This window comes from Diceros bicornis, chromosome 34 (assembly GCF_020826845.1).
Source record: "Diceros bicornis minor isolate mBicDic1 chromosome 34, mDicBic1.mat.cur, whole genome shotgun sequence".
NCBI lineage: Eukaryota > Metazoa > Chordata > Mammalia > Perissodactyla > Rhinocerotidae > Diceros > Diceros bicornis.
In genome coordinates, this window is record NC_080773.1 from 16,160,045 (window position 1) to 16,187,993 (window position 27,949).

Below are 27,949 nucleotides of genomic sequence, written 5' to 3' on the forward strand. Positions count from 1 at the left end.
TCTTTTCTTCTTTTACATCTCAAACACAAGACTAGAGGCAGCTCCTGAACCCTCTCCCAGATTCAACCACCTGTGACCAGCAGAGAGTGGGGCCTGAGCTTCCCTGGTTCTCAAGACAGCACAAGTTGCTCTCTGCGTTGCCTCTGCACTCAAGACATCCCCTTTGTCACATGTCCACTAGGCACCAGCCTGGAGGGTCCTGAGCACCACCCTACAGCTGCGATGCCAAATGTCACCAGAACCCTGCACACCTGACTTGGGCCACATCCGAACTTTGGGAGCTTCTGGAAACTGAATCCTTGCTCACAGGCACCCACCCCGCCACCTGCTTCTCCAGGGATGCTGTCAGTGCACACCCGAGCCTGCCCTGCGCCCAGCGCACCCACCATGAGCACGGGTTCCACCTGGACCCCACAACCACCCACCAAGATTTGGCAGGACTGGGACCTGCCAGTCTCTGCACGTGGTGGTCATCTGCGCTTGGAGTTGCTTTCCCAGGAGTGGGCCCTGATTCAAATACCCAGCCCTCTTCTCCATTTCTGGGAGAGTTACCTGAGGCATAGGGTTTGATCTTCTTGGCACCACAGAGCTGTGTGGGACCTGGGGGACCTCAAGATTGCTCTTCTGAGCACAGAAGGGCCCCTCTGTATCCCTGCACAGGTACCCAGCTCTTCAAGGCCTCCCCCATGCTCGAAAGAGCACCCAGACCCCAGTACCAGGGAGACGGTGCTAAGGCCTCAGGCAATGAGAAAAGGAGATGGAGGTTTGACAAAGAACTTCTGTTCTTTGAGAGCCGGGCAGTGAGAACAGGAGACAGAACCAGTGAGAGATTAAGCCCCAGATGGCAGATAGGATGGTCCATTCCTTGTGTCCAGATAAGAACTCTGAATAGAAGCCTCTACTTCCCTCTAGGATGAGACAGAGCCAGATATCCAGCTGTCCCTGTCTGCTCACCCCCTGCTATAGGGACAGCACCAGCCAAGGACCCCAATCCTCAGCTAGGTAAGGACTCCAACTCCAGGGCCTTGGGCCTTACCTCTGTCTATAGCAGAGGCCACCAGTGGGGCCTATTTGCCACTGATAACACCCAAGTACTGTGCCCCCAAAATGTCAGGGCCCTCCAGGAACCTCTGGAGACTCAAATCCTAACTTCTTTCCCCATGCTTAGCCCTGCGTCTCACCAACATGGGTCACAAACCACCATAGGCCACCTCCACCAGCTTCCACTGACAGGGCTGCCAAGCTCCCAGACCCAGTGTCCTTCTCCTGTGCAGCCCACCAAGCAAAGGATTTGTTTGGAATGGTGAGATCCCAAATCCTCATCATCCTGCTCTGCACCTCCTACAGACACCCTGGTCCCCCATATTGAATCCACTTTGGGGCCCCAACAACAGAAGATTGGGGGTTCCTTGTAGTCCCAGACCAGTCACAGCTTCAACACCTCTCAGCCCCACCCTCCCCACTCCTGTCAATATTAAAGCCCCCATCTTTGCCAAACCCAAGGGCATCACACCCACAAGAAATAGCCTGTATCCCTGTCACCCCCACCCCAATTCAGACCTCAGCTACCACAGCTTCTTCCACTTCTGTGAATCGAGCACCCCCAGGTTTCTGGCTCAGCCATAAAGAAGGTAGTGGTCGCCATGGAGGCTCCTGGCCCCTCTCCTCCAAGAAGCTGGAGGCCCAAGGCATCTGTGGAGACCCAGGAGGAGGCCAGGCAGGATCCCTTTGGACATGAACTCTCCTGCTCTCCACACTGGAGAGACATTGCTTCTACCAAAACCTTTGTCTCCCCGCTGCCTGCCCACTCCTTCCTGCCTTATCCCCGGGGAGCTGACTTGCCAGGAAGGCAGACTTCCTTCTCCACCTCCCCCATTTGCCCAGTTTGTAGATATAGATTTGTTCTCCCATAAAGTATTAAGAGGCTGCTTTATTACCATGGAGATTGCCATGTTCTTTCTTGTTAAAACTCATATAAGAAGGTGTTTATCTGCAGAAGGATTTCCAACTTTGAAACTACTCATATTTTGGACCAGATCATTCTTGGTTGTAGGGGGTTATCCTGTGCATTGCAGGATTTTTAGCAACGTCCCTGGCCTCAATCCAGTAGGTACCAACAGTTCACCCATAAGTTCTGACAACCAAAAAATACCTCCAGACACTGCCAAATATCTCTAGGAGAAAAACTCAATATAGTTTAGAACCACTGAACTAGACTAAATATATTTTTAAAGGCTAAATCTAAAAAAGATAATGATGAATTAAAAAAAAACAAGAGATAGACCTAATACGTAGCACAATCCCATGTAAATAAACACAAAATTATATTTGCAGCATAACAGAAAAGATCCGAAACCAGGTAAGACGTCCTTTGGACACTTTGCATGGTCTGTTCTTTGTATCCAAAGCATCTTTGAATACTGTTGAAACATGAATCTCATGGCTTTCCCTAGTTATAGAGTCAGAAAATACAGCTGTAAACAAACCTAGGTCACATCTCTCATGGAGCTCATTTTCTAAAAGGTGTAGAGACAGAAGATAAACCAGTAAATAAATGTATACTATGTAAGTTGAGGATATGGGCTATAAAGAAAAATAAAATCAACTGATTCATTTCTTCTGAGGAGCTGACATTGGCATTTGGGTGGGAAATTCTTTCTTATGTGGGACAGTCCTGAGCCTCTTGTCACATTTTTTATCTCTCTCCCCCACACTCCTAGTTCTGGAACGCCTATCAAGACACTGGTAGAGCCAAAATACGACCCCACATACATACACACATTTCCAAATGCTCTCTGAGTGGGGGCAGCGCTATCTCCAGCTGAGAAAAACATCTAAACAGTTAACGTTTATTTCCAGGCTTTTTTGCCTTCTCTTTAGGGAGTAGGGGGCTGAGCAGGGGGCTTCCAGTGAAAGTGAACAGGTCTGTGACATACTGGGGGTCACCTGGAAAGGATCTGAATAAAGAGGACCCTTCCCATCATTTGCTCTTTTTCTGCTCATGGGAATTTTCTCTTAGCAGAAATTCACATGAAACTCTGGATCTGTTCTTTCCAGGGGCACATAGGGAAAATATTATGTCTAAATTATCCCAACTACCGTCCCTATTTCCTGGGAAAGTTGAGTTTAGGTGGTGGAAAGTGGTGGGGACAGTATTAACCAGAAACAATAAGATTCTCAAGAGCCCCTGTCCAGCCAGGAGAGCACTCGGCTGTACTCACACCGTGGTCAGCTCCCAGGCTCTTTCCCTTTGCAAAGGCTGGTAGAGACAGGAAAAAAGAAAATGGGGCCAGCTGATGTCCACACAAATATGAGCAACGAAGAAGCAACCACAGGTGGTGGACTCATCACAGGTGTAACGTCTTCTTGGCACCCTCTCTCGGTGTCCTGAGCCCTCCTGCCCTCTTCAGCCCAGGCTCTGGGGGAAATACACCCATAAAACCAAACAACTCTTCTAAAAAGCCACCGTCTGTTTCATCTCACCTTCCCTCGTGAGCTCCCTCTCATCTGCTCCTTGTCATCCCATTTCCACATACACTGCCCCTCATAACTCTTGGTCCATCAAGACTTGCTCCTGCCTCTCTGCATCCCACATGGTCTCCACCTGGGCTGCCCTCTCCCCTTTCTCCATGACCCTGCTTCTTCCCCTTCTTTAGAGCCAACCTCATTGGCCCTCTCACCACCAGGTCATCCCAACCTCCACTGGTGGACACAATGGGCCCCCTCAGAACTCCCTTCTCTAACTCTTCCCCTTTGTGCTGCGACAACATGTTCAGGAGCAGTTACCTATGCTCATTCCATGTGTCCTATGGATCCCTGAGTTCCCATTGTGATTAATTGTGGTTCCCAATGGCCCCATCGCAACTACACAAAGGCCAGAAACAGGAACATGGTATAGGTGTTCAGAGAATGAATAAAGGAAAGAAAGATGGATAACTGGGTGACACTTGCTTCTGCTCCCACATAGTTTCTACGGGAGTGCTGCCGGCGTGAAGAAATGGACATTCGCGTACACTCCCAGCGGTGCGTTGGTGCCAGTTTTGTACAAGATAATATGTAGGTTACTCTCCTAAATTTTTTATTTCGAGATAAAATTCACATAAGCTAAAATTCACCATTTTAACCATTTTGAAGCGTTGGACCAGGGGAATGTGGCCCATCGGGTCCTACCAGAGTTCTACCGTGCTGCAGGATAGACCTAGGATGGCAAGAGTCCTGCACTGACTGTTCCTGTAGGTGAGAGGTCAGAGCCCATCTCTGCCCAGGGGTCGGTGTCCAGATCACAAATCTGAACCCTGGTCAGGTGCCTGGTCCCAAGCTTGACAGAGGGTCAGTTCCCCTCACGTCCACTAGAGGGCGATATCAGGACACACAAAGTTGTCTGTCTCACACACAGCCACACACACAGAACAGTTAGACTCGACCCACAAACGTGCTCAAGTACCTTGAGCGTAGAGCCAAGGAGGAGGCTGACCACCATCCTTAGACAGAATGATAGATGTGCCTTTGCTAGAAAAATGATCTTGTCCCCTGGAGAAGTGACATCATGTCCCACTGTGCACCTCCCAGGGAGAGCTGTACTGAGGAGACACGGGTCTCTTCTGATGGGGTAGAGGTGAGTCTCCTGTAAATGCAAACACTGCTGAGTTCCTTCTCTCTGCTCTTCTGCTCTTTCCCCACACATGGACCTGCCCAAGGAGCCTCAGCACGTTTTACCCTGCTGGGACCATCATGGGCATCATGACAGGGGTCCAGGCTGGGCTGACTCTAACATGGAACCCTTTGGTTTCTTCTGTTCCCAGAAACCTGTGGGGTAATGGGGCCCTTCTTCAGACCAGGCTCCCCTCTGTCTCCCTCCTCCTCTGCTTTGAGGGAGACAGAGGGCCTCCCTTCATAAGCAAATAAGCCTGCCTTCTCATATTCATCTCTCATTTCCCTGCCATGACATTCTCCTGCACTCATCTAAGATGATGACTTTTGCATAGGCCTTGGTCAAGGCGACTCCAGACACTCAGCACCTCCCCCAAATCCATTGTGTGAGCCCAGGGAGCAGCTGGAAGTAAAGGCTCCAAAAACACCCACATCCTCCATTGCCTACCTCTTTGCACTGGGATCTCTGTCATCTAGGCCTGAGTTCCCTTCAAGTCCAAAGCCTCAGCACAAAGGACCTCACACACTCCCCACAAGGCATAGAACATTCCCAAGGAAACAGACATCACCAGAGAAAGGACTCTCCAGACTGACCAGAAGGCCATGTCCATAGGCAATTCCTCACCTGGCTCTCTCCCCTCAGCCACTCTAGGAGCACCTTGGACTCTTTGTGGGGTATTCTCTGCCTCTTCTGTGGTTCCATGGGCTAGGACACTTCAAGTCCTTCTCATAGGAAAATACCTCCAAATCCTCACCACTCAACTCACCAGGGCACTGCTAAGTTTTACATCTATATCTGTCTATCCTGACAGAACCATGAGGTCTCTGCGTCAGAGAATAGACCATTTACTCAGAGACAGAGGAAAAGATACAAAGCGTAGGGAGATTGGAATGTTGGTGTGGATTTATCATTTAAGACTTGCTCACCTACTCTGGGAGAGTCCAGAGGACACACCTTTCACCATGCCTGTGAGATATGAGTTTGTAAGGGAGCCCCAGCGTCTTTGAAGAGCTCTGTGATGGCTCTTCTCTGTAGGTCAGAAATTACCATGAGAACTGCTGCCACTGAATGGGGAAAACTAAACACAATGGGGATAACTGGATCCCGAGATAGTAGGGCCAAGAGATGGCACTTAATCACCAAAGGCAAGGTGGGCCATGGTCACCATAATTGACAGCAGAGTCAAAGCAGCAATCATAATAGTCTGAGTGACAGAAACCAATAGCATTGGCTAGTTGATCATGGTGTTCCTAGAAACAAAATGGATGCGAAATCTACTAAAGTCTTACTTGATCTGTACAAGCAGAAGAATTCTAGGTTGAGTGAACAAAAGTCTAGCTTGAGTTATAGAAACAGAGTGTTACAGACCATCAATCAATTCCCAGACTTGAACCAGTTTAAAGACTCGGAACCTCCTAAATAAAGGGGAGGCGCTGTCCCCTTGAGGAAGGACCCCACTATACTTCCAAAATGTATATTGTTAATCTTTCTCCCAGCCTTCCCCAGAGAGACCTATGGCCTTTTACAGGGTGACAATGCATTGGGGAAAGGAAATAATCACACTTCTGAGGATTGCTGGACATGGGCTCTGAAATGACACTAATTGCAGTAGACCCAAAATGTCACAGAAGCCCACCAGAGTAGGAGCTTATTGGAGGTCAGGTGGCCAATGGAGTTTCAGCTCAGAGTCATCTCACAGTGGGCCCAGTGGATCCCCAAACCCAGCCTGTGGTTATTTTCCCAGTTTTGGAATGCATAATTGGAATAGACGTACTCAACAGCTGTCAGAATTCCCACATTGGTTCCTTGATCTGTGGAGTGAGGGCTATTATGGTGGGAAACATCAAGTGGAAGCCACTACAACTGCCTCTACCTAGGAAAACAGTAAACCAAAAGCAATACTACATTCCTAGAGGGATTGCAGAGATTAGTGCCACCATCAAGGACTTGAAGAATGCAGAGGTGGTGATTCCCACCACATCTCCATTCAGCTCCACTGTTTGGCAGAAGACAGATGGATCTTAGAGAATAACAGCAGATTACCATAAGCTTAACCAGGTGACCACTCTAATTGCAGCTACTGTTCCAGATGTGATTTCATTGCTTGAGCAAATTAACACATCCTCTGTTACCTAGTATGCAGCTATCAATCTGGCAAATACAATTTTCTTCACATCTGTTAGTAAAGACCCACTGGAAGCAGTTTGCTTTCAGCTGGCAAGACCAGCAATACACTTTCATCATGCTATCTCAGGAGTCTATCAACTCTCCAGCCTGTGTCATAATTTAGTTTGCAAAGATCTTGATAGCCTTTCCCTTCCACAAGACATCACCCTGGTCTATAACATTGATGACATTATGCTGATTGGACCTAGTGAGCAAGAAGTAGCAACTACTCTAGACTTATTGATAAAACATTTGCATGTGAGGACATGGGAAATAAATCTGACAAAAATTCAGGGGCCTGCTACCTCAGTGAAATTTCTAGGGGTCCAGTGGTGAGGGGCATATCGAGATATCTCTTCCAAGGTGAAAAATAAGTTGTTGCATCTGGTCCCTCCTAAAGCCTACAAGAGGCACAATGCCTAGTGGGCCTCTTTGGATTTTGAGCCAACATATTCCTTATTCAGTATGCTACCCTGACCCATTTACCAAGTGACACAAAAAGCTGCTAGTTTTAAGTGCTACCCAGGATAAGAGAAGGCACTGCACCAGGTCCAGACTCTGTGAAAGCTGCTCTGCCATTTCGGCCATATAATGCAGCAGATCCAATGGTGCTTGAGGTGTCAGTCGCAGATAGAGTTAGTGTTTGGAGACTTCGGCAGGTGCACGTAAGTGAATCACAGCGCAGACCCTTAGAATCTTGGAGCAAAGCCTTGCTATCCTCTGAGGATAACGACCCTCATTTTGAGAAACCGCCTTTGGCTTGCTACTTTGGCTTGCTACTTAGGCCTTAGTAGAGACTGAACACTTGACCATGGGCTGCCCAATTATCATGCAACCTGAGCTGCATGTGCACTGGGGAAAAGGAAATAATCAGACCTTTGGGGGTTTCTGGACACAGGCTCTGAACTGATACTAGTTCCATCTTGAACTGGGTGTTGTCTGAACATCAAGCCATAAAGCTGGGCGTGCACGGCGGCACTGCATCATCAAATGGAAGTGGTATATACATGATCCGGCCTGAGCAGGCCCTGAGGGCACAAGTAAGTTACATGAAGAAGTGGCCCAAATGCCATTGGTCCCACCTCTGCTACACTGTCTTCTCTCTCCCAACCACACCCAAGGGGAGCTCCCTACTACCAGTTGATGGAGGAAGAGAAGACTCAGGCCTGGTTTACAGATGGTTCTGTGGGATGTGCAGGCACCATGTGAAAGTGGACAGCTGCAGCCCTACAGCCCCTCTCTGGGACTTCCCTGAAGGACAGGGGTGAAGGGAAATCCTCTCAGTGGGCAGAACTTCAGGCAGTGCACCTGGTTGTTCTTTTGCTTGGAAGGAGAAATGGCCAGATGTGCGATTATATGCTGATTCAGGGGCTGTGGCCAGTGATTTGGCTGGATGGTCAGGGACTTGGAAAGAACATGATTGGAAAACTGGTGACAAGGAGGTCTGGGCAAGAAGTATGTGGACAAACCTCTCTGAATGCTCACCATTCACCTCAGCAGAGAAGGATTTTAATAATCAAATGGATAGGATGACCCATTCTGTAGACACCAGTCAGCCTCTTTCCCCACTCACTCCTGTTATCGCCTGGTGGGCTCGTGAACCAAACAGCCATGGTGGCGCGGATGGAGGTTATGCATGGGCTCAGCAACATGGACATCCACTCACCAAGACCAACCTAGCTATGGCCACCACTGAGTGCCCTGTCTGCCAACTCAGAGACCAACACTGGGCCCCCGATATGGCACCATTCCCCAGGGTGATCAGCCAGCTACCTAGTGCAGGCTGATTACACTGGACCATTTCTGTTATGGAAGAGGCAGCATTTTGTTCTTATTGGGATAGGCACTTACTGTGGACACAGATTTGCCTTCCCTGTACACAATGCTTCTGCCAAAACCACCATTTGTTAACTCACAGAATGCCTTATCCTCCATCATGGTATTCCACACAGCATTGCTTCTTATCAAGGGACTCACTTCATAGCAAATGAAATGCAGCAATGGGCCAATTCTCATGGAATCCACAAGTCATGCAACCTGAGCTGCATGTGCACTGGGGAAAAGGAAATAATCAGACCTTTGGGGGTTTCTGGACACAGGCTCTGAACTGATACTAGTTCCATCTTGAACTGGGTGTTCAAGCCATCCTGAAGCAGCTGGCTTGATAAAAAAGTGGAATTGCCTATTGGAAACTCAGTTACAGCACCAGTTAGGTGGCAGTACCTTGCAGGGCTGAGGGAAGGTATTCTAGTATATGCTCTGAATCAGTGTCCAATATGTGGTGCTGCTTCTCCCATACCCATGGTTCTCAGGTCCGGGAATCAAGAGGTGAAAATGGGAGTGACACCACTCACTATCCCTCGAGTGATCCACTAGCAAGGTCTCTGCTTCCTGTCCCCAGGACATTATGGTCTGCTGGCCTAGATGTCTTAGTTCCAAAGAGAGGAATGCTTCCACCAGGAGACACAATAATGATTCCATTGACACATCAGGATTCCTCACTCTCAAGCTACTCAGAAAGTGCAGAACCTTGGAGAGCGCCGATCTCAGCTTCCTCCTTCTTCCCTCACAGGGGTCAGGGGTCAGAATAAATGAGAGGCTAGTGAGGCCCAGAGATTGTGAGGGGGCAGCAAGCATAGAAGCAGGTGCCTGCAATGGGAGCCAGTGAGGCTACTGGCTGAGGCTGTCCACAGAGGCCCAGGGAGAAGGTGGTACAAGAAAGAAACCCCAGGCATGGGCAGGGGAGAAGAGGAAAAAAACAGGCACTGTGAGGGCCCAGCCTGGGTGCTGTGTGGGACTGTGTGTGTGAAGCCGTCTCAGGACCAGGGCTTCTCCGTTCACAGCTGATATGCACAGAGAGTGCCTACAACAACCCTGGATCAATGTGGACTTAACACTTGAGAGTTAAGCCATGGGCACAGGGCACATGTGAGGCCCAGGTCCTGATGAACAGGAGAGGAAGCAGCTCCCGTCTCACCTGACCCAGGGACACAGAGAGGTGTGTGGTGCTGTGTGTTCCCAGAATCAGGGTTCCTGTTTGGGAACCAGGCCCTGGGAGTGAGAAAGGAAGTTGACTTGTCCGTCCTTCCCCCTCTGCTCCCCTGACACAGACCTTTCCCTCTTGGCATCTCTGGTTCTCTGCTACTCCTTCTTCCCACAGAACCACCAGCCCTGGCTCCAACCACACACATCACTCCACCCAACGGCATGCATAGTGTAACTTACAGAGACAAACACAAACTGATACGCTTTCCTGGGAATCTGAGTTTGGTGATGTCACTGAGGAAAGAGGCAGGGCCAATGCACTTACAGCAACAGAGATTGGGACTCACAGAGCGGGAATATGATAGAGCATTAACATGATATGTGACCCGTGTGAAATGTCTATGAACTGATGTTGAATAAACGTGCAGAGCAGCATGGCATTATGACTCTGCCTTCTGCGCTTCCGTCCTTGTGCAGTAGAGGGCAGCAGAGCTACTCTACAGCCTGGAGCCTCCCCAGGGAGCTGCTGACCTCCCTCAGCATCGCCCACAGCCCGGCAGGGTCTGTTCCTCACCAGCCTCACTCAGTCCACCGTCCTCCTCGCTCTCCAAGCTCCCCACACTGGACTCTCTCAGCCCCTCCACCCAGCCTGGCATCAACCCCCTTAAAGGCTGGTCCATCTGTAGGCATCTCCTCCCTCCACACCGTTCTTCCTTTGTGGGATGAACATCCACTCACACTTCAGGTCTCAGCAAAAGGTCACTTTCTCAGGGTGCTCTCGGTGATCCCCAGACCAACTGAGACTTCATTACATGCTCCTGACACACCAGACACTTTCCCTTCATCGCCATTCTCTCAATTACAATTAACTCCTTAGTTACATGATTTTCTCTGAGTGCCTGTCTCCCTGTCACAAGGTAAACTCCGTGACCTCAGGGCCCACGTGTGTCCTCTTCTCTGTGGAGTTCCCAGGGCACACACCAGGGCCTGACACATCACAGATGCTCAGAAAATAATCATTAGATAGATGAAGGAAACCACACAACAGCAGCCTGTCATCCCTGTGTGACACCTGGGGGTCAGAATATGTTCCGTGTGGACACGGGGGCACTGGTATCAGCATGGGAGGAGGCCAGCAGTGCTCTCTCCGAGATGGGCCTTTCCCCTTGTAGAGTCAGGAGGGAGGACAGGGACCTCCTAGCAGTGGGATGTCAAATCCCTATTCACTCCCAGAAGGTCCACCACCGCAGTCCTCTCACCCAGAACATGCAGGAAATCTCCCCCTTCACCCTGAGAACTGTAGGTCCTAAGACACCAGTACTGGGTCTCTGTCACTGGAAGAAGAGGCCAGGCTGGTGACACTCAGAGATGGAGGGCGGGTCCCATCACCAGTCATCACTCAGCTTGCCCCTTTATCACCCCCAGAGTCATCTTTGTAACCTTCCTGTTGGGAGTAAATCCAACCTTCCTAGAGCATTTGAGGACAATGGGAAGACCCTGGTGCCCAACTGGGTTTCTCTGTCAAAAGAGAAATAATCCTCCGGGTTTGGAAACCTCTGGGTATCTCTGTGGTGCTGACAGACCCAAGGCCAGGACACAGCACAGGCCAATGCTGGGGTTGGCGGGTTGTTATCTCAGGGCAGAGGGATCTCCATCAGCCTTGCTATTGGATGGGTGCCCCACAGGCCGGTGTGATCAGCATCACCTGAGAGGCTGTTAGATGCAGACTCTCGGGTCCACCCCACACCTGCCGGGTCAGAATCTGCATCTTAACAGGATCTTCTGATTCTGAACAGGAGAAGGGAAGAAGCAGCCCCATCCCCACAAAATGGGGTCTCAGCTTGGCTGGGTATCCACAAACCTGGGCAGCTGCTAAAGTAGCATTTCTAAGGCGTCACCTGGACATTCACAATCTCTACAAAGTTCCACAGGTGATTCTGACACAGAGCAGGAGGGACATCCCTGTGATAAGAGTTCCCGATGTAGCCCCAGAACTCCTGCTCTGAAAAGAAAAATCAAATGTGAAAGAGAAAGGGCTGCAGGGGACACTGACTATGCTCCCTGACCCAGAGTTGTGGGGACTGCCCCGGACACCAGTGCCCCAGGCTTGTGCTTGTCCAAACACAAGCGTGTGTGTGTGTGTCTGTGTGTGGGGGGGTGTGTGTGTTTATGTGTGTGTATGGAGGGAATCACAGCTAAAGAGGGAGAGGCTTCTGCAGTTCCCAGGGATCCAAAATGTAGACAGAAAGGAAAGGAGAAGGAGGGGACTAGGGAGGCAGGAATGAGAGGAGGAGAGGGAGGCACCTGGGCAGAGACCCCGCCCCCAGAGCATGTGACCCGGCTAAGCACTCCTGCCCCTGGAGGAGGCTCAGTGCAGAGGCAGGAAGGACAGCAGAGCTGAAGCACCTGCACAGCGGCAGTTGTGAGCACTTCTGGAGCCCAGGCTCTTCTCACAGAGGGAGGGACAGAGCAGGCAGCAGACACCATGGAGCCCTCCTCAGCCCCTGCCCACAGAGGGCACAGCCCCTGGCAGGGGCTTTTGCTGGCAGGTAAGAGGGGAGGATTCCCTGAGGGTGGGCAGGAGATAGAGGACAGAGAGTGGCTAGGGTCTCCTGGGGAGGACAGGGATCTGAGAGGGTATAAAGGACTTCCTTTCAGACCTGAAGGGAGAGGACATGGGAGCAGAGTAGGATATGTGGAGGGGGCTCAGGAACAGGAAAATCGTGAACTGGAAGTGGAGAGGGGCAGGAAATCCTCAATTGCTATATGTTTTTCAAGTTACATTTTGAAAATAACTACATCAGAGTGACACTTCAGAAAGAAACAATAACCAGGGGCACCAAACATTGTCATTACTAATAAATCTCAGAAATTGACAAATAAACACCAGGATGTGGAGGGCCCTGGGAACACTCATTCAGTCATCCACAGGTGTTTGCAGCCTGTTCCAGGCACTGGGGGAACAACAAGATCAGACAAGTCCCTGCCCTCAGGAGCTCACATTCCATGGGGAGGAAGATGAACAAGCAAAGAAATCTGAATGTGATGTCAGGGACTGACAAGTGCCATGCAGGCAAGACAGCAGAGAAAGGTCAGAAAGTGAAGATAGAGGGTCTTTAGAGCAAATGGCCAGTGAAGTCATCTCCCAAGGACACCCTGGAGAGTGAGCAGGGCTCTAAGGGCAGTGAGGGAATAAGCTGGGCCGACACCTCGGAAGAGTGTTGGGAACAGAGGAAATAACAAGTTCAGAGGTGCTGAAGTAATGGTGGTCATGCTGCTGACCTTGGCCAGTAGGAGACACACACACACACACACACACACACACACACACACACACATGCACACTCCATGTCTAAGAGATGAAGAGACCTGCTCAGGACCCAGGGCCTCATCTTTCCATCCCAATACATAGGTCCAAATATTGATTGATCTCTCTCTCTCCCCTCTTAGTCTCACTCCTAACCTTCAGGAACCCGCCCAGCACTGCCCAACTCACTATTGAATCAGTGCCGTCCAATGCTGCTGAAAGGAAGGACGTTCTTCTCCTTGTCTCCAGTCTGCCTGGGAATCTTTTCGGCTTCGGCTGGTACAAAGGGGAAGGAGTAGATTCAAAGCAACAAATTGCGTCATATTTGATAAACACACAATTAACTACCCAAGGGCCTGCATACAGTAGTCGGGAGATAATATATTCCAATGGATCCCTGCTGTTCCAGAACGTCACCCAGGAGGACACAGGATTCTACACCCTACAAATCATAAAGACAACTTTGCTAACTGAAGAAGGAACTGGACAGCTCCGCGTATACCGTGAGTGATTCCTCTCTGAACTCTGGGTGTTGGGTGGGGTGAATTCTACTTCACACACACAGAATTGACAGGCCTGGACTGTGCCTACATCCTCCTCTGCATTATGTCTCATGTTGAGGTTTGAGCATTTAGTGCAGGACACACACAGTGGAGATAAACTTCAAAAGATCAGAATACCCTTCCCAGAATCCAGCCCCTGCAGACATTTCCTGCAGAGAAAAGGACTAATCTGATGAGAGTAACTCAGCAGAGGGAGATCAGCCTCAGTTCAGCCCCCTGGGCCCCTCCCCATGAACATGACCCTGAGGAAGACCCTGCACAGCTGGGTCAGGGCCTGGCCTGAGGGGTCCCCTGGGATCCTCACAAGGAGGCTATGCCTGGGAAGACCCTGCCTAGACCCGTTTCTCACGGCTCCTGACTCCAATCACCTTGGGGAGCCTGTGCCAAGGTTATATTTTGTCTTCCAGGGCTGAGCTTACTGGGAGCAATGATTTCCTGGCTCCCCAAGTCCTGAGGCTCCTGAGCTGGTTACCAGAGAGGGCTCGGCCCTAAGAACCACATCTGGGCAGGGGTGGAGTCTGATCCTTCACCTGAGACTTGGCATGGAGAGCACAGATGGACGAGGTCCCCAGGCCATTAGCCAACCGCCCTGGGGGCATAGAGGACTCCAGAGGATGGTCACCATCCCCAGGGAGGAATAGAGGACAGAAGATGCTCCTGGGATCTCCTCATCCACCAGGGATCAGGTATAAGGAGCTCTCCTTCTCTCTTGAATGCCGTTTATTTGGGCAGCTCCTCCATACTAAGCTTTAGGTCAGGTATTTGGGGATGTTTCAAGGTTAATTCACAGACCATATTGTAATCCAGAGAACTTTTACAATTTACCTGATTTTATTCAGGGGAAATTGAGGCACAGGAAGATACAGTCATTGAATCAGGGTCACACAGACCATGAACAGCAGATCAGAGTCACAGCAAGATCTTTATGTAGCCACAGCCCTGACCTTTCCACCACCCCAGGGGCCTTATTAGGCATCTATGGACCCCAAGACCAGCCATTGGATCAGATCCATTCCTCTTAGAGATCCACAGCTCAAAGTAGAATTTCTTGTCTGGGGATTGAAAGCAAATTGAGATTAACCTGTTTTTACTCAAGAACTAAATTACCTGCATCAACAATCAGAGTCAATGCAGGGAAAGTCCAGGCCGCCTTCTCAGGTGGCTGATTCACATCTCCCTGCACTGGACTTGAAATTACTTATTTGTTTCCTGATGTGTTGGTGTCAATCCCACTGGAATATAAAGGGAAGGACTTTGCTTTATCACTCCCCACTCTACACCTGCAACCAGCGCAGGTCCCAACAACTGAACTGCTCTTTCATGAAGGAGGGAAGGAATGAATGGTGAATGAATGAATGAATGAATGGTCCATATTATCTTCACAGACTGGAATCTGGAAGCATAATCCTAGGAAGTTATGACCACACTTGTTCTCTGTCTCTCCTGGGGCTGAGACCCATGTTCCACCCCTCTGACCCCCAGCTCCTGAGGCCACTCCGAGAGAAGAGTCTCATGACTGTGCAGCTGCTCAGGCATAGGAGGGCTGTTCTGGCCCTGCTCCTGGGGCAGCCATGGGCTCTTGGTGCCTGGGATCTCTAAAATAAATTGTAACCCCCATTGCTCATGACCTTGGACATTTCTGGCTCTCTCTGCTCCTTCCACATCCCTCATCTTCCTCTCCCATCATTCCAGCTGGGACTGCCCCTGTTCCTCCACTCTAACCCTTCCTTGAATTCTCCCACTAACACCTGCAGTCAGGCCCACCCTCCTGGGCAAGAGTAAAGAACAGAGAAATCAGTCGGAGCAGCAGCTCCTTGAGGCCCCATCATGAGCTAGTTTCGCCAGGTCACCAGGAGAATGAGCTTCCATTGTGCCCCATCCAGGGCTCTTTCACTCCACAACGTCAACAAGTGGAACATGCCACATGACAGGGCCCTGTGACCCCTTGATCTGCTCTCTACATGACTTAACCAAGAGTCAAAGGCAGAAGGACAGGTCTACAGTCCTGAAAGCTCACAGGCTCATTTCACCCCTTTGGCTGCTAGCCCAGATCCTCATCCTGGTGAGGCTCCTGTTCCTCCAGTGGTTCCTGAGACCTTCCCAAGCTGGGGCTGGCCAGACCCTGTACCGTCTGACTGGTTTACTGCCTATTTCACCCACATAGGTCCTCACGATGGCACCTTTACCACAGGGTGGGATGCTCTCAGATGGAGGGATCCACCAGCCACTGTCCTTTCACTTAGACACTGCCCAATTTGGATGAATTTGATCAAACTTATGTTTCCTGAGGTTGAAAGAGAGCCACATGTAAACATTGGACCTTCTTCCCATTTTACCTGACTGTCCATATAAATTGGTGACAGAGACCTCTTTCCTAACTGTACTAACATAACACATATCATTTCAACTAATTTGGTAGCATTCCTCCCTTTATATAACAGACACATCAGACTTGCTGCCTAATCAATTATGTCATCATAACAGGACTCACATGTCTCTCTCTACCCGGGGAGCCACTGATTTCAAACCCACTTCAGCAACTTCCTTTGATGATAATGTGATCCTGGTTGGACTTCAGAACTTGGTCTATGACCTTTAATTCTCTCTAGAGAGATATTCCTCCAGAAACTGGTCTTAGATCTTTGGGGCATTAATATTAAATTTCAACATGGAAACAATTTACCTTCTCCTCAGATTTCTGTCTCATAATTGTGTTTAAAAATGGCCCATGAGGGATAGATTCCTCCCCCCACTTTCCACTGGTCAGTCCTTATGCATTTGAAAACATTGACTTGTATTTCAGGAAAGATCAACATGGTCCTCGCTGCCCTCTGCAGTGGGAGAGGAGACTTTAAAGACCAAGGGCAGAGCACATGGTTCTGCTGCCAAAGCCAGCCAGCCCCCGCCTGTCCCCCTCACTCTTTTCTGGATCATTTCTAGTCTTAACTCTGCTCTATCCTTTATGGAGTCACTGTCTCATACCGGTCACCATGGAACACCTGGGAAGACCTGCCCCACTTTATGGCCCTGCAGCCTGAGTACCGAACTGACCTCTGGGCTTGCTCCTGATCTCCCAGTATAGTATTTCTGCTCAAATACCCAGTTCCAGGCTATGCTGCTCAGTCTTCTCTGGGTTTAATAACTATAGGAAGGCCCATCATTACCCATCTCTAGGATAACCCTGGAAAGCAAGTCCTCAAGTAAAACACATCTATGCTAGGCAATGTAGATCTGTGCAATAGAAAGGGCCTCAGCACCCACACATTCCAGGTGATGACTCCAAGCTTGGTCAGACAGTTAGCTGGTCAGTGAAGAACAAGGAGAAGCACTGGGTGGTCTCTGACTCCCAGTCCTCTGTCTTTCCATGACCAACCCTGATGCTTATTTGACTTGGGAAAGTCTGTGTTTTCTCCCAGACATAGAGCAGGTGGCCTTACATTCTCTGAGTGCTCAGATCCTTATGCATTTGCCTTGGGATATACAGACCTGCCTTATTCTTTTAAGGACTCAGGTTGGCTGAGAAGTGAGAGATGCCAACTCTGATTGAAGAGTCATTTAGAGGAATCAAAGGTACCACACAAGGCAATTTTCTCTCTGTTATGTGCGCAGCGGAGTTAACCAAACCCAACATCACATGCAACAACCCCAGCCCCGTGGAGCATGAGGACCGTGTAGTGTTAACATGTGAACCTGAGACTCAGGACACGACCTACCTGTGGTTGATCAACAATCAGAGCCTCCTGGACAGCACCTGGCTGGAGCTGTCCCCGGACAACAGGACTCTCACTTTATTCCGTGTCACAAGGAATGACACAGGACCCTATGAGTGTGAAACCCGCAACCCAGTGAGTGCCCGTCGCAGTGATCCATTCTACCTCAATGTTCTCTGTGAGTAACTTCTGTCCCTACCTGACCCAGGGTGTCTGCCCAAATCCACACTACCAGAGGCCAGACTACATCCGTCCCTCTCAGATTCAAGTACACAGCCCCTCAGCCCTGGACACCAGGCTGGCCATGACTTCCTGTCTCAGGCAAATCTGGGCAGGCCCAGCCTTGAGCCAAGACTAGGAGGGGACGGGCTGCTGCTGCCTTGAGAGGCTCGGGGTCAACAACTTGTGATGGGAGAAACAGGTTAATGTCTCAGACTCAGGTTGAGTGAACACAGAGGGGTCATGGTTGGGAGTTTTTAAAGCAAGGTTGTGACCTGGCTCAGAAAGATACTGTGGCCGTTGTACAGACCAGGAGCTCCCCTTTCCCTCTGATTACATCACAAATGGCTTTATTCTGTTTGCTCCAGATGGCCCGGATGCCCCCACCATTTCCCCCTCACACTCCTATTACCGTGCAGGGGCAAACCTTAGCCTCTCCTGCCACGCAGCCTCTAAGCCGCCTGCACAGTATTCCTGGCTTATTAATGGGAGGCCCCAGCAATCCACACAGGAGCTCTTCATCCCCAACATCACTTCGAGTGATAGTGGATCCTATACCTGCCTCGCCCATAACTCTGTCACTGGCCTCAATAGGACGACAGTCAAGACTATCACAGTCTCCGGTAAGTGGCTCCCTGGACCATGGGCACTAGGCTTTGGGGTGAAGATCTGTCTTGTTTTCAGGAAAGAGCCTCCTGGAAACTATTTCCCATCCTGTATCCATGGACAAAAACAAACCCCAAATCTGTCCTTGAAACATCCCACTACATCTCTGCAGACCCTTCCTCCCCTTGCTCTCTGATTTCCCACAGGAGATGGGAGTCCAGACTGGAATGTGGGGAGGGGTTCTCTCAGCCCCCGAAAGCCCCATATAGTGGAGGGGGCTTCACAGAGGGAGAAGGAAGAAGGTCCTGCTCCCATCTCGCCTTTTGACTGACTCTGCTCTGATGCCATCTGTGGTGGGACAGAGGCATGTGGAGAAGGTACATGGGCAGCCTGTCCTCAATCTGGCCAAATTGTGCCACCCACTGACACCAGAGCCTTTCTCAGGCCAGGCTGAAGGGAAATGGGAAAAGAGACTGAGCTGTGTCCTGGCTCTGAAGTCACCAGCTATATGACCCCTGTGACACCAGCACATACGTATACCAGAGGAGAACAGTGAATGATGGCGCACACTTGGAAGAATAGGTAGATTCATCCATGAAGTCCCTTCATGGGATGGAAGGAGCAGTGCCAAGTTTATAGTTTACAGAGATGGCTAAGAGTACCAGCCTTTTATTAAAACTGTGACCACTTCTCTCTAGAGATTTCCTTCTCTGCGATATTCAGTCCACGGGCCGGGAAGTAAAAATCCTATTCAGATAGAAAAATCCTTTGTATTGGAACTTCTCCATGTCCTAAGGTCATGAAGACTGGTTGGGCCATCCTCATTCTCTAACAAACTATTTAACAAAAGAAAAACCTTTGGTTCTCTATTTAAAGCTACCATACTAAAAAGCAGGCCTGATCTTTTATAAAGTCACAGAAAGCTTTAGCAAAGGGTCACACAAAAGCTAATGGGAGAAAAATTCCACTCGATGATGAAGATACTGGATACATGGGCTGAGAAGAGGTTCCTGTTGCTGATACTATGGAGATGACATGGGGAACCAGTCTGGGGTCCTGCTGCGGTGATTAGGGGGTCAGAGAGGAGGTGCAGCCCTCCCCATACAGACTGTCACCTGAACAAAGACACTCGTCCTTCTACAGGGGTCAGAGCCATCCTCTCGGTCACCTTTACACAGCTCACAGTCAGATATGAGAAGTGTTTGAGATCTCTGAGGAAGGAGCATGGCCCCAGGCCCCAGAGACACTCTCAGTCAGTCATCTCCTCTGTTTCTCCACAGAGCCTGTGGCACAGCCCTCCATCCAAGCCAGCAAGACCACAGTCACAGAACATGAGGACACTGTGGTCCTGACCTGCCTCACAAATGACACTGGGATCTCCATCCTGTGGTTCTTCAATAACCAGATTCTGCACATCACAGAGAGGATGAAGCTGTCCCAGGACAATAGCACCCTCACCATAGACTCCGTCAGGATGGAGGATGCCGGGAATTATCAGTGTGAGGTCTCCAACCCGGTCAGTTCCAGCAAAAGTGACCTCCTCAGGCTGTATGTGAAATGTAAGTCACCACTTGTCCCATCCCATATCTTCCTGGGAGGATGGGTGACTCTATCAATGGTGTGAAAAATGGACAGAAGTCACAGAGGGCAGAATATCCACCTAGAGACCATTACAGTACACAGAATGGCGCAGTGGTTAAGACCTCAGTCTCTGAATCAAATATACAAAGTTTCTTATTGTGAGTCTGGTATTTCCTGTGTGACCTTGCACAAGATTCTTTTTTTTTTTCTGTTACCATTTTTAATGTGGTAAAATATACACAAGATTTACCATTTTAACCATTTTTAAGTGTATAGTACAGGGGCTTGTAGTGCAACCATAATCACTATCCATTTCCAAACTTTTTCATCCTACCATAGTAAAACTCTGTACCCAATAAACAATAACTCCCCACTCCCTACTTCAAACCCTGGCTGCCACCATTCTAATTTCTCTCTCTATGTATTCAACTATTCCAGGTAACTCATATAAGTGGAAGCATACAATATTTGTCCTTTTGTGTCTGGCTAATTTCACTTAGCATAAACGTCTTCAATGTTCCATCCATGTTGTAACATCAGAATTTCATTCCTTTTTAAGGCTGAAATATATTCCTTTGTGTATATATATATATATATATATATATATATATATATATATATATCACATTTTACTTATCAATCATAGTCGATGAACTTTTGAGTTATTTCCATCTTTTGACCATTGGGAATAATGCTGCTATGACCAGGGGTGTACACATATCTGTTCAAATCCCTGTCTTCCATTCTTTAGCATATATACCAGAAGCAGAATTGCTGTATCAAACAGCAATTCTTTGTTCAATTTTTTTGATGAACTGCCATAACATTTTCCACAGTGGCTGCACCATTTTACATACCCGCTAGCAATGCACAGAAATTCCAATTTCTCCACATCCTCGCCAACACTTGTTGTTTTCTGTTGGGTTGTTTTATAATAACCATCCTAGAGGGCATGAAGTGGTATCTCATTGTGTTTTTGATTTGAATTTCCCTAATGATAAGTGAGGCTGAGCATCTTTTCATGTGCCTATGGCCATTTGTGTATCTTCTTTCGAGAAATGTCTAAGTCCTTTGCCAATTTTTTGATCGGATTTTTTGTTGTTGTTGACTTGTAGTTCTCTATATATTCTGAATGTTAATCCCTTATCAGATGTATGATTCACAAATATTTTCTTACTCTGTGCTTTGTCTTTTCACTTTGTTGAAAGTATTCTTTGATGCACAAAAGTTTTTAATTTTGGTGAAGTCCACTTTATCTATTCTTCCTTTTGTTGCCTGTGTCTTTGGTTTCAGATCCAAGAAAATATCGCCAAATCCAAAGTCATGAAGCTTTCACCATATGTTGTCTTCTAAGAGTTTTTACAGTTTTAGCTCTTACATTGAGGTCTTAGATCCATCTTGAGTTAATTTTTTGCTTGTGGTGTTAGCTGAGGGTTCATATTCATTTTTTTTGCAGGGATATCTAGTTTTCCGAACACCATCTGTTGAAAAGATTGTATTTTACCCCATTGGATGGTCTTGGCACCCCTGTCAAAAATCATTTGATGACATATGCAGGGATTTATTTCTGGGCTCTCTATTCTCTTCCATTAGTCTATATGTCTGTCATTATGCTAGTACCACACTGTTTTGATTACCGCAGCTTCGTAGTAAATTTTGAAACCAGGAAGTGTGAGTCCTCTAACTTTGTTCTTTTCCGAGATTGTTTTCGATATTTGGGATCCCTTGAAATTCCACGTGAATTTTAGGATGGATTTTTCTATTTCTGCAGAAAAATGTCGTTGGGACTTTCATATGGATTGCATTGAATCTTAGATCACTTTGGGTATTATCGTCACCTTAACAATATTAAATCTTATAATCCATGAACACAGAATATCTTTCCATTTATTTATGCCTTTTTTTCTCCAGTGTTCTGTAGTTTTTCAGTATACAAGTCTTCCACCTCCCTGGTTAAGTTACTTCCCAAGTTTTTTCTTCTTTTTGATGTTATTGTAAATGGAACTGTTTTCTTAATTTCCCTTTCAGGTTGTTCATTGGTAGTCTATAGAAACACAACTGATTTTCGTATGTTGATCTTCTATCCTGCAACTTCGCTGAATTTGTTTCTTAGTTCTAACAGTTTTTTGTAGAATCTTTATAGTTTTCTACATATAAGTTCATGCCATCTGCAAACAGATGTAATTGTACTTCTTCCTTTGCAATTTATATGCATTCTATTTCTTTTTCTTGCAAAATTTTTCTGGGCTGGATATCTGGACTATGTTGAATAGGGGGAAGTAGCATCCTCATCCTCCCACTGATCTTAAAGGAAAATCTTTCAGTGTTTCACCACTGAATATGCTGCAAGCTGTGGGCCTTTCATGTAAAGCCTTCACTATGGTGCACTAGTTTCCTTCTATTCCTAAGAGTGCCGGTATTTTGTTAAATCAGTAACCACTTCTCTAGAGATTTCCTTCACTGTGATATTCAATCCACAGACCTGAAAGTAAAAGTACTCTTCAGAGTGAGAAATCCTTTGACTGAAAACTCTTCAATGCCTAAGCTTATGAAGACTGGACAGGGCCATCCTCATTCCCTAACAAATTATTTAACAAGAAGCAAATGCCTTCCCTACTTACATAAAGTTCCCTTGGCCCCAGACACGGACAGCCTGCCTTCCCGAACATACACGAAAGTGTATATATGGAATAGGACCTGATCTTTTTAGAGTCAAAGAAAGTTCTAGAAAAAAGGTAACAAAAGTTCATGAGAGAAAAATTCCACTTAATGATGAAAATGCTGGACACATGGCCTGAGAAGAGGTTCCTGGTACTGAAACTACGGAGATGTCCAGGGAAACCAGTCAGTGGTCATCCTCGGGTGATCTGGGGTCAGAGAAAAGGTGCAGCCCTCTCCTTACAGACTGTCACCTGAATAAATACTTACAACATTGTTCACAAGGTCAGGGCCATCCTCTGGGTCACCTTTACGTAGCTGACTGTGGGATCTGAGAACTGGCTGAGATCTCTGAGGAAGGACCGTGGCCCCAGGCTCCAGCCCCACTCTCAGTCAGTCACCTCCTCTGTTTCTGCACAGACTCAGTGGCACAGCCCTCCATCCAAGCCAGCAACACCACAGTCACAGAAAATAAGGACGCTGTGGTCCTGACCTGCCTCACAAATGACACTGGGATCTCCATCCAGTGGTTCTTCAATAACCAGAGTCTACGGCTCACAGAGAGGATGAAGCTGTCCCAGGACAACAGCACCCTCACCATAGACCCCGTCAGAAGAGAGGATGCCGGGGATTATCAGTGTGAGGTCTCCAACCCTGTCAGTTCCAGCAGAAGTGACCTTCTCAGGCTGGATGTGAAATGTAAGTGACCACTTGCCCCATCCTACGTGTTCCTGGGAAAATGACTCTACCACTGTTGTGCAATGTGGATAGAAGTCATAGGAGGCAGAATATCAATTAAGAGATCATTATGGTAAACAGAATGGCAAAGTGGTTAAGAGCTTAGTCTCAGAATCAAATATTCTAAGTTTCTTATCCTGAGTCAGGCCTTTTCTGTGCAACCACACACAAGATTCTTTTTTTTTTTTCTGTTACCATTTTTTTAATGGTAAAATATTTTGTGCTAAAATATTCATACGATTTACCATTTAGGCATCTGTAAGTGTATAGCATTTAATGCAATTAAATGCATTCATATTGTTGTGCTGTCATTACCACTATCCATCTAGAAATTTTCCATCTTACTATACTAAAACTCTGTACCCATTAAACAATAACTCCCCACTTCCCCACCGCAGTCCCTAGCAACCATCATTCTACTTTCTGTCTCTATGAATTTGACTATTCTAGGTACTTTGTGTAAGTGGAATCATACAGTATTTGTCCTTTCGTGTCTGGTTTATTTCACTTAGGATAATGTCGTCAATGTTCCATCCATGTTGTAGCATATATCAGAATTTCATTCCTTTCTACGGCTGAATTACATTCCCTTGTATGTATATATCACATTTTGCTTATCATTCATCAGTCGATGAACTTTTTGGTTCTTTCCATCTTTTGGCTATTGTGAATAATGCTGCTATGACCATGAGTGTTCATATCCCTACTTTCAATTCTTTTCCATATTTACCAGAAGTGGAATTGCTGGATCAAATGGAAATTCTTTGTTCAATTTTTGGATGAACTGCCATACCATTTTCCACAGTCGCTGCACCGTTTTACATTCTCACTAGCAATGCACAGAAGTTCCGATTTTTCCACATCCTTACCAACACTTGTTGTTTTCTTTTGGGGTTTTTTTAATAATAGCCGTCCTAATGGGTGTGAGGTGGAATCTCATTGTAGTTTTGATTTGCATTTCCCTAATGATTAGTGATATGGAGCATCTTTTCATGTGCTTATTGGCCATTTGTATATCCTCTTTGGAGAAATGTCTATTCAGTTCCTCTGGCCATGTTTAAATTGGGTCCTTTTTGTTGTTTTGTTGAGTTGTAATGGTTCTTAATATGTTTGGATATTAATTCTTTGTCACAGATATGATTTGCAAATTATTTCTCCCATTCTGTGGGTTGTCTTTTTGTTTACTTGAAAATGTTATTTGCTCCACAAAAGTTTTTCATTTTGATGAGGTCCAATTTATCTATTTTTTCTTTGTTGCCTGTACTTTTGGTTTCTTATCCAAGAAATCATTGCCAAATCAAATGTCATGAACTTGCACTCTGTTATCTTCTAAGAATTTTATAGTTTTAGTTCTCAAACTTAGGTCTTTGATCCATTGTGAGTTAATTTTTTGTATATAGTGTTAGATACGAGTTCAACCTCATTCTTTTGCATGGATACACAGTTTTCCCAATACCATTAGTTTTAAACACTGTCCTTTCCCCATTGAATGGTCTTCATACTTTTGTCAAAAAAACGGCTGATCATATTTGCAAGGATTTATTTCTGGGTTTTCTATTCCATTGGTCTGTATGTCTGTCTTTATGCTAGCACCACACTGTTTTGATTATTGTAGCTTTGTAGTAATTTTTGAAGTCAGGAAGTGTGAGTCCTCCAACTTGTTCTTCTTTTCCAGATTGTTTTGGCTATTTGGGGTCTCTTGAAATTCCACATAAATTTTAGGATGGAGTTTTCTATTTCTGCAAAAAAAAAAAAAAAGGTCATTGGGATTTTGATAGGGATTGCACTGAATGTGTAGATCACTTTGGATAGTATTTTCATCTTAACAATATCAAGTCTTCCAATACACAAATATGGAATGCCCTTCCATTTATTTATGCCTTCTTTAATTGCTTTCAGCAATGTTTTTGTAGTTTTTCAGTGTGTAAGTCTTTCACCTCCCTGGTTAAGATAATTCCTGGTGCTGTTGTAAATAAAATTTTCTTAATTTCCCTTTCAAATTGTTCATTGTTCGTGTATAGAAACACAACTGATTTTTATGTGTTGACTTAGTATCCTGTAGCTTTGCTGAATTTGTTTATTTCTTCTAACAGTTTTTCTGGGATATTTAGGGTTTTCTACATATAAGATGATATCATCTGCAAAAGAGAAAATTTTACTTCTCCTTTCCAATTTGGATGCCTTTTATTTCTTTTTCTTGCCTATTTGTTAGCTAGGACTTCCAGTACTATTTTGAATAGAAGTGGCAAAAGCAGGCATCCATGACTTGTTCCTGATCTTAGAGCAAAAACTTAAAAGTCTTTCACCATTGAGTATGATGTTAGCTGTGAGTTTTTTATACACGTCTTGTTTTATGTTGACTTACCTTCTTTCTATTCCTAGTTTAAGTGTGTTTACCATGAAAGAATGTTGAATTTTGTCAGATGCTTTTACTGATTCAATCCCCTTACTAATTATAGGTCTATTCATATTTTCTATTTCTTTATGATTCTATCTTTGTAGGTTTTGTGTTTCATAGAATTTGTCCATTTATTTAGGTTATCCAACTTGTGGCATACAATTATTCATATGACTCTTAAAATTCTTATTTTTTTGTAGAATTGGTAGTAATGTCCCCTCTTTAATTCCTGTTTTTAGTAACTTGAAGCTTCTCTCTTTTTTTCTTAGTCAATCTAGTTATAGCTTTGTTAATTTTGTTCATCTTTTGTGAAAAACCAACTTTAGGTTTTATTGATTTTCTATATTGTTTTTCCGTTCTCTACTTTATTTATCTCCACTCTAACCTTTATTATTTCCTTCTTTCAGCTGGCTTTCAGCTTAGTTTGTTCTTCTTTTCTAATTCCTTAAGTTGTAAAGTTACGTTGTTGATTGGAGATCTTTCTTCTTTTTTAATGTAAGCATTTACAATTATAAACTTCTTGCACAAGATTCTTTTCTGAGCCTCAGGGGTCAACTGAAAATTGCAGTAAGAGCACAGTCAGCCCTCCGTATCCGCATGTTCTGGATCCACAGATTCAACCAACCAAGGATCGAAAGGCCTACTATGTTTGCATCTATACTGAACGTGTGCAGACTTCTATTTCTTGTCATTATTCCCTAAACAATATGGTATAAGAACTATTTACATAGCATTTACATTGTATGAGGTATTATAAGTAATCTAGAGATGATTTAAAGTATATGGGAGGATGTGTGCAGGTTCTATGCAAATACTATGCCATTTTATATAGCGAATTTGAGCATCCACAGATTTTGGTATCTGCCGGCGGGGAGGGGGCGGGGATGGGAGTTCTGGAATCAGTCCCCCATGGATACTGAGGGATTATTGTACCTGTTTCATGGTATTGTTTTAAAGATTTAACATAATATTCAATTAAACCTTTAGCAAAATGCCACACTCAGAGGAAATGTTGCATAAGTTGTAGCTTCTATTATTACTACTATTATCATCAGCCTCTATGAAATCAGAAAGTCCTAGAGGCAAGGACTACATGACTCTAGATCCACCTTTTACTAGAAATGTGACTTTAGGCAAGTTTTTTCACCACTGTAAGCCTCAGTTTTTTCATTTGTAAAATGGAAATAATGTCTATCTGATAGCTTTATTACATGAATCAAATGAGATATATGTAAATTATAGAGCACAGAGCCTGGCACAGTACCTCATAATAATTAATAACATTAGCAATTATCAGTCTTGAGTTGACTGGTGAGGGCAACAGAAATAAGAAAGAAGAAACAGATGCAAAAGGAAATATATATTGGGGGGGATGGGAGCTATAACACAGAAAAACACTGGGGACATGGTTACTGACTAAATATAGGAGAGGAAAAAAAGGAGTTAAGTGCAAAGTTTCATGTCTGGTTTGTTAGTTTTCATCATGAATCACAGCCAAGATGGGATTATACATACAAGACTTTTACTGGGGAAAATTCCTGTGAGGGAAATGGGGCAGGAATGGAGGAGTCTAGGAGATTCCTTCAACCACGATGCATGATCCCTGTGAAGGAGAAAGAGAAGGAAGGGAGCTTTAGTTGCAGTGCAGTTCTAAGAGAGTATCGACAAGGCCGAGAGGGAGTCCTTGAGCTAAAGTCACCCATCAGAGAAAATTATTTCTCCCAGAATTGGGATCGCTTTCAGATCTCTGCTGGGAACCTGTGGGAGGCATAGTCTCTGTGCAGTGAACAGTGATTGTGAATGGAGATGGTGCCTTCAGAGTGCACTAGCACAGGCCTTCTGTCAATTAAGTCCCCACCACAAGATACCTGAGAGGCACATCTTCATGGCTGCCACACCTTGTACACAGAAAAAGATGCAACCATGAAAACGTGGGAAGTTATAACATACAAAAAGAGCCATCAACCTTTCTCACATTTCCAGAGCTTCAAAAACACCTAAGTGCAGAAAGGTCAGGGTGAGACTGAGGGAAGTCCGACCACCAACTTAGAAATATAGTGGGAGAAAAAACTTACAAGGATATGGTCAGCTAATCACCTCACAGCAACCTGCCCACAGAAAATTTATCCCTTGAAAGAACCAGTAGAGACTACACCATGTTGAGAGCTATTTCCCAGGGCACCCCCACTGTAAAATAATATCACCTTCACTCATTCTTCTCTTTTCTTTCCATGACAGATGATCCAACACCACCAAATTCTGCTGGCCTCTCCGCTGGGGCTATTGACAGCATTATGGTTGGAGTCCTGGCTGGGGCAGCTCTGATAGCTCCGGTGTCCTTTCTGTACATCTGAAAGACTAGAGGGT

General features: G+C 46.3%; 1 protein-coding gene across 1 annotated transcript; it reads left to right on the plus strand.

The window, feature by feature from the left end:
• Positions 1–12,186: 12,186 nt before the first annotated feature.
• On the plus strand, positions 12,187–27,940 carry LOC131396908 (carcinoembryonic antigen-related cell adhesion molecule 6-like). The gene is made up of 7 exons (XM_058529406.1): positions 12,187–12,351; positions 13,253–13,612; positions 17,282–17,560; positions 17,970–18,224; positions 19,488–19,766; positions 22,867–23,145; positions 27,821–27,940. Exons 1-7 carry the CDS (start codon positions 12,288–12,290, stop codon positions 27,934–27,936), a joined length of 1,632 nt encoding a protein of 543 aa, XP_058385389.1. The 5' UTR covers positions 12,187–12,287; the 3' UTR covers positions 27,937–27,940.
• Positions 27,941–27,949: the final 9 nt, after the last annotated feature.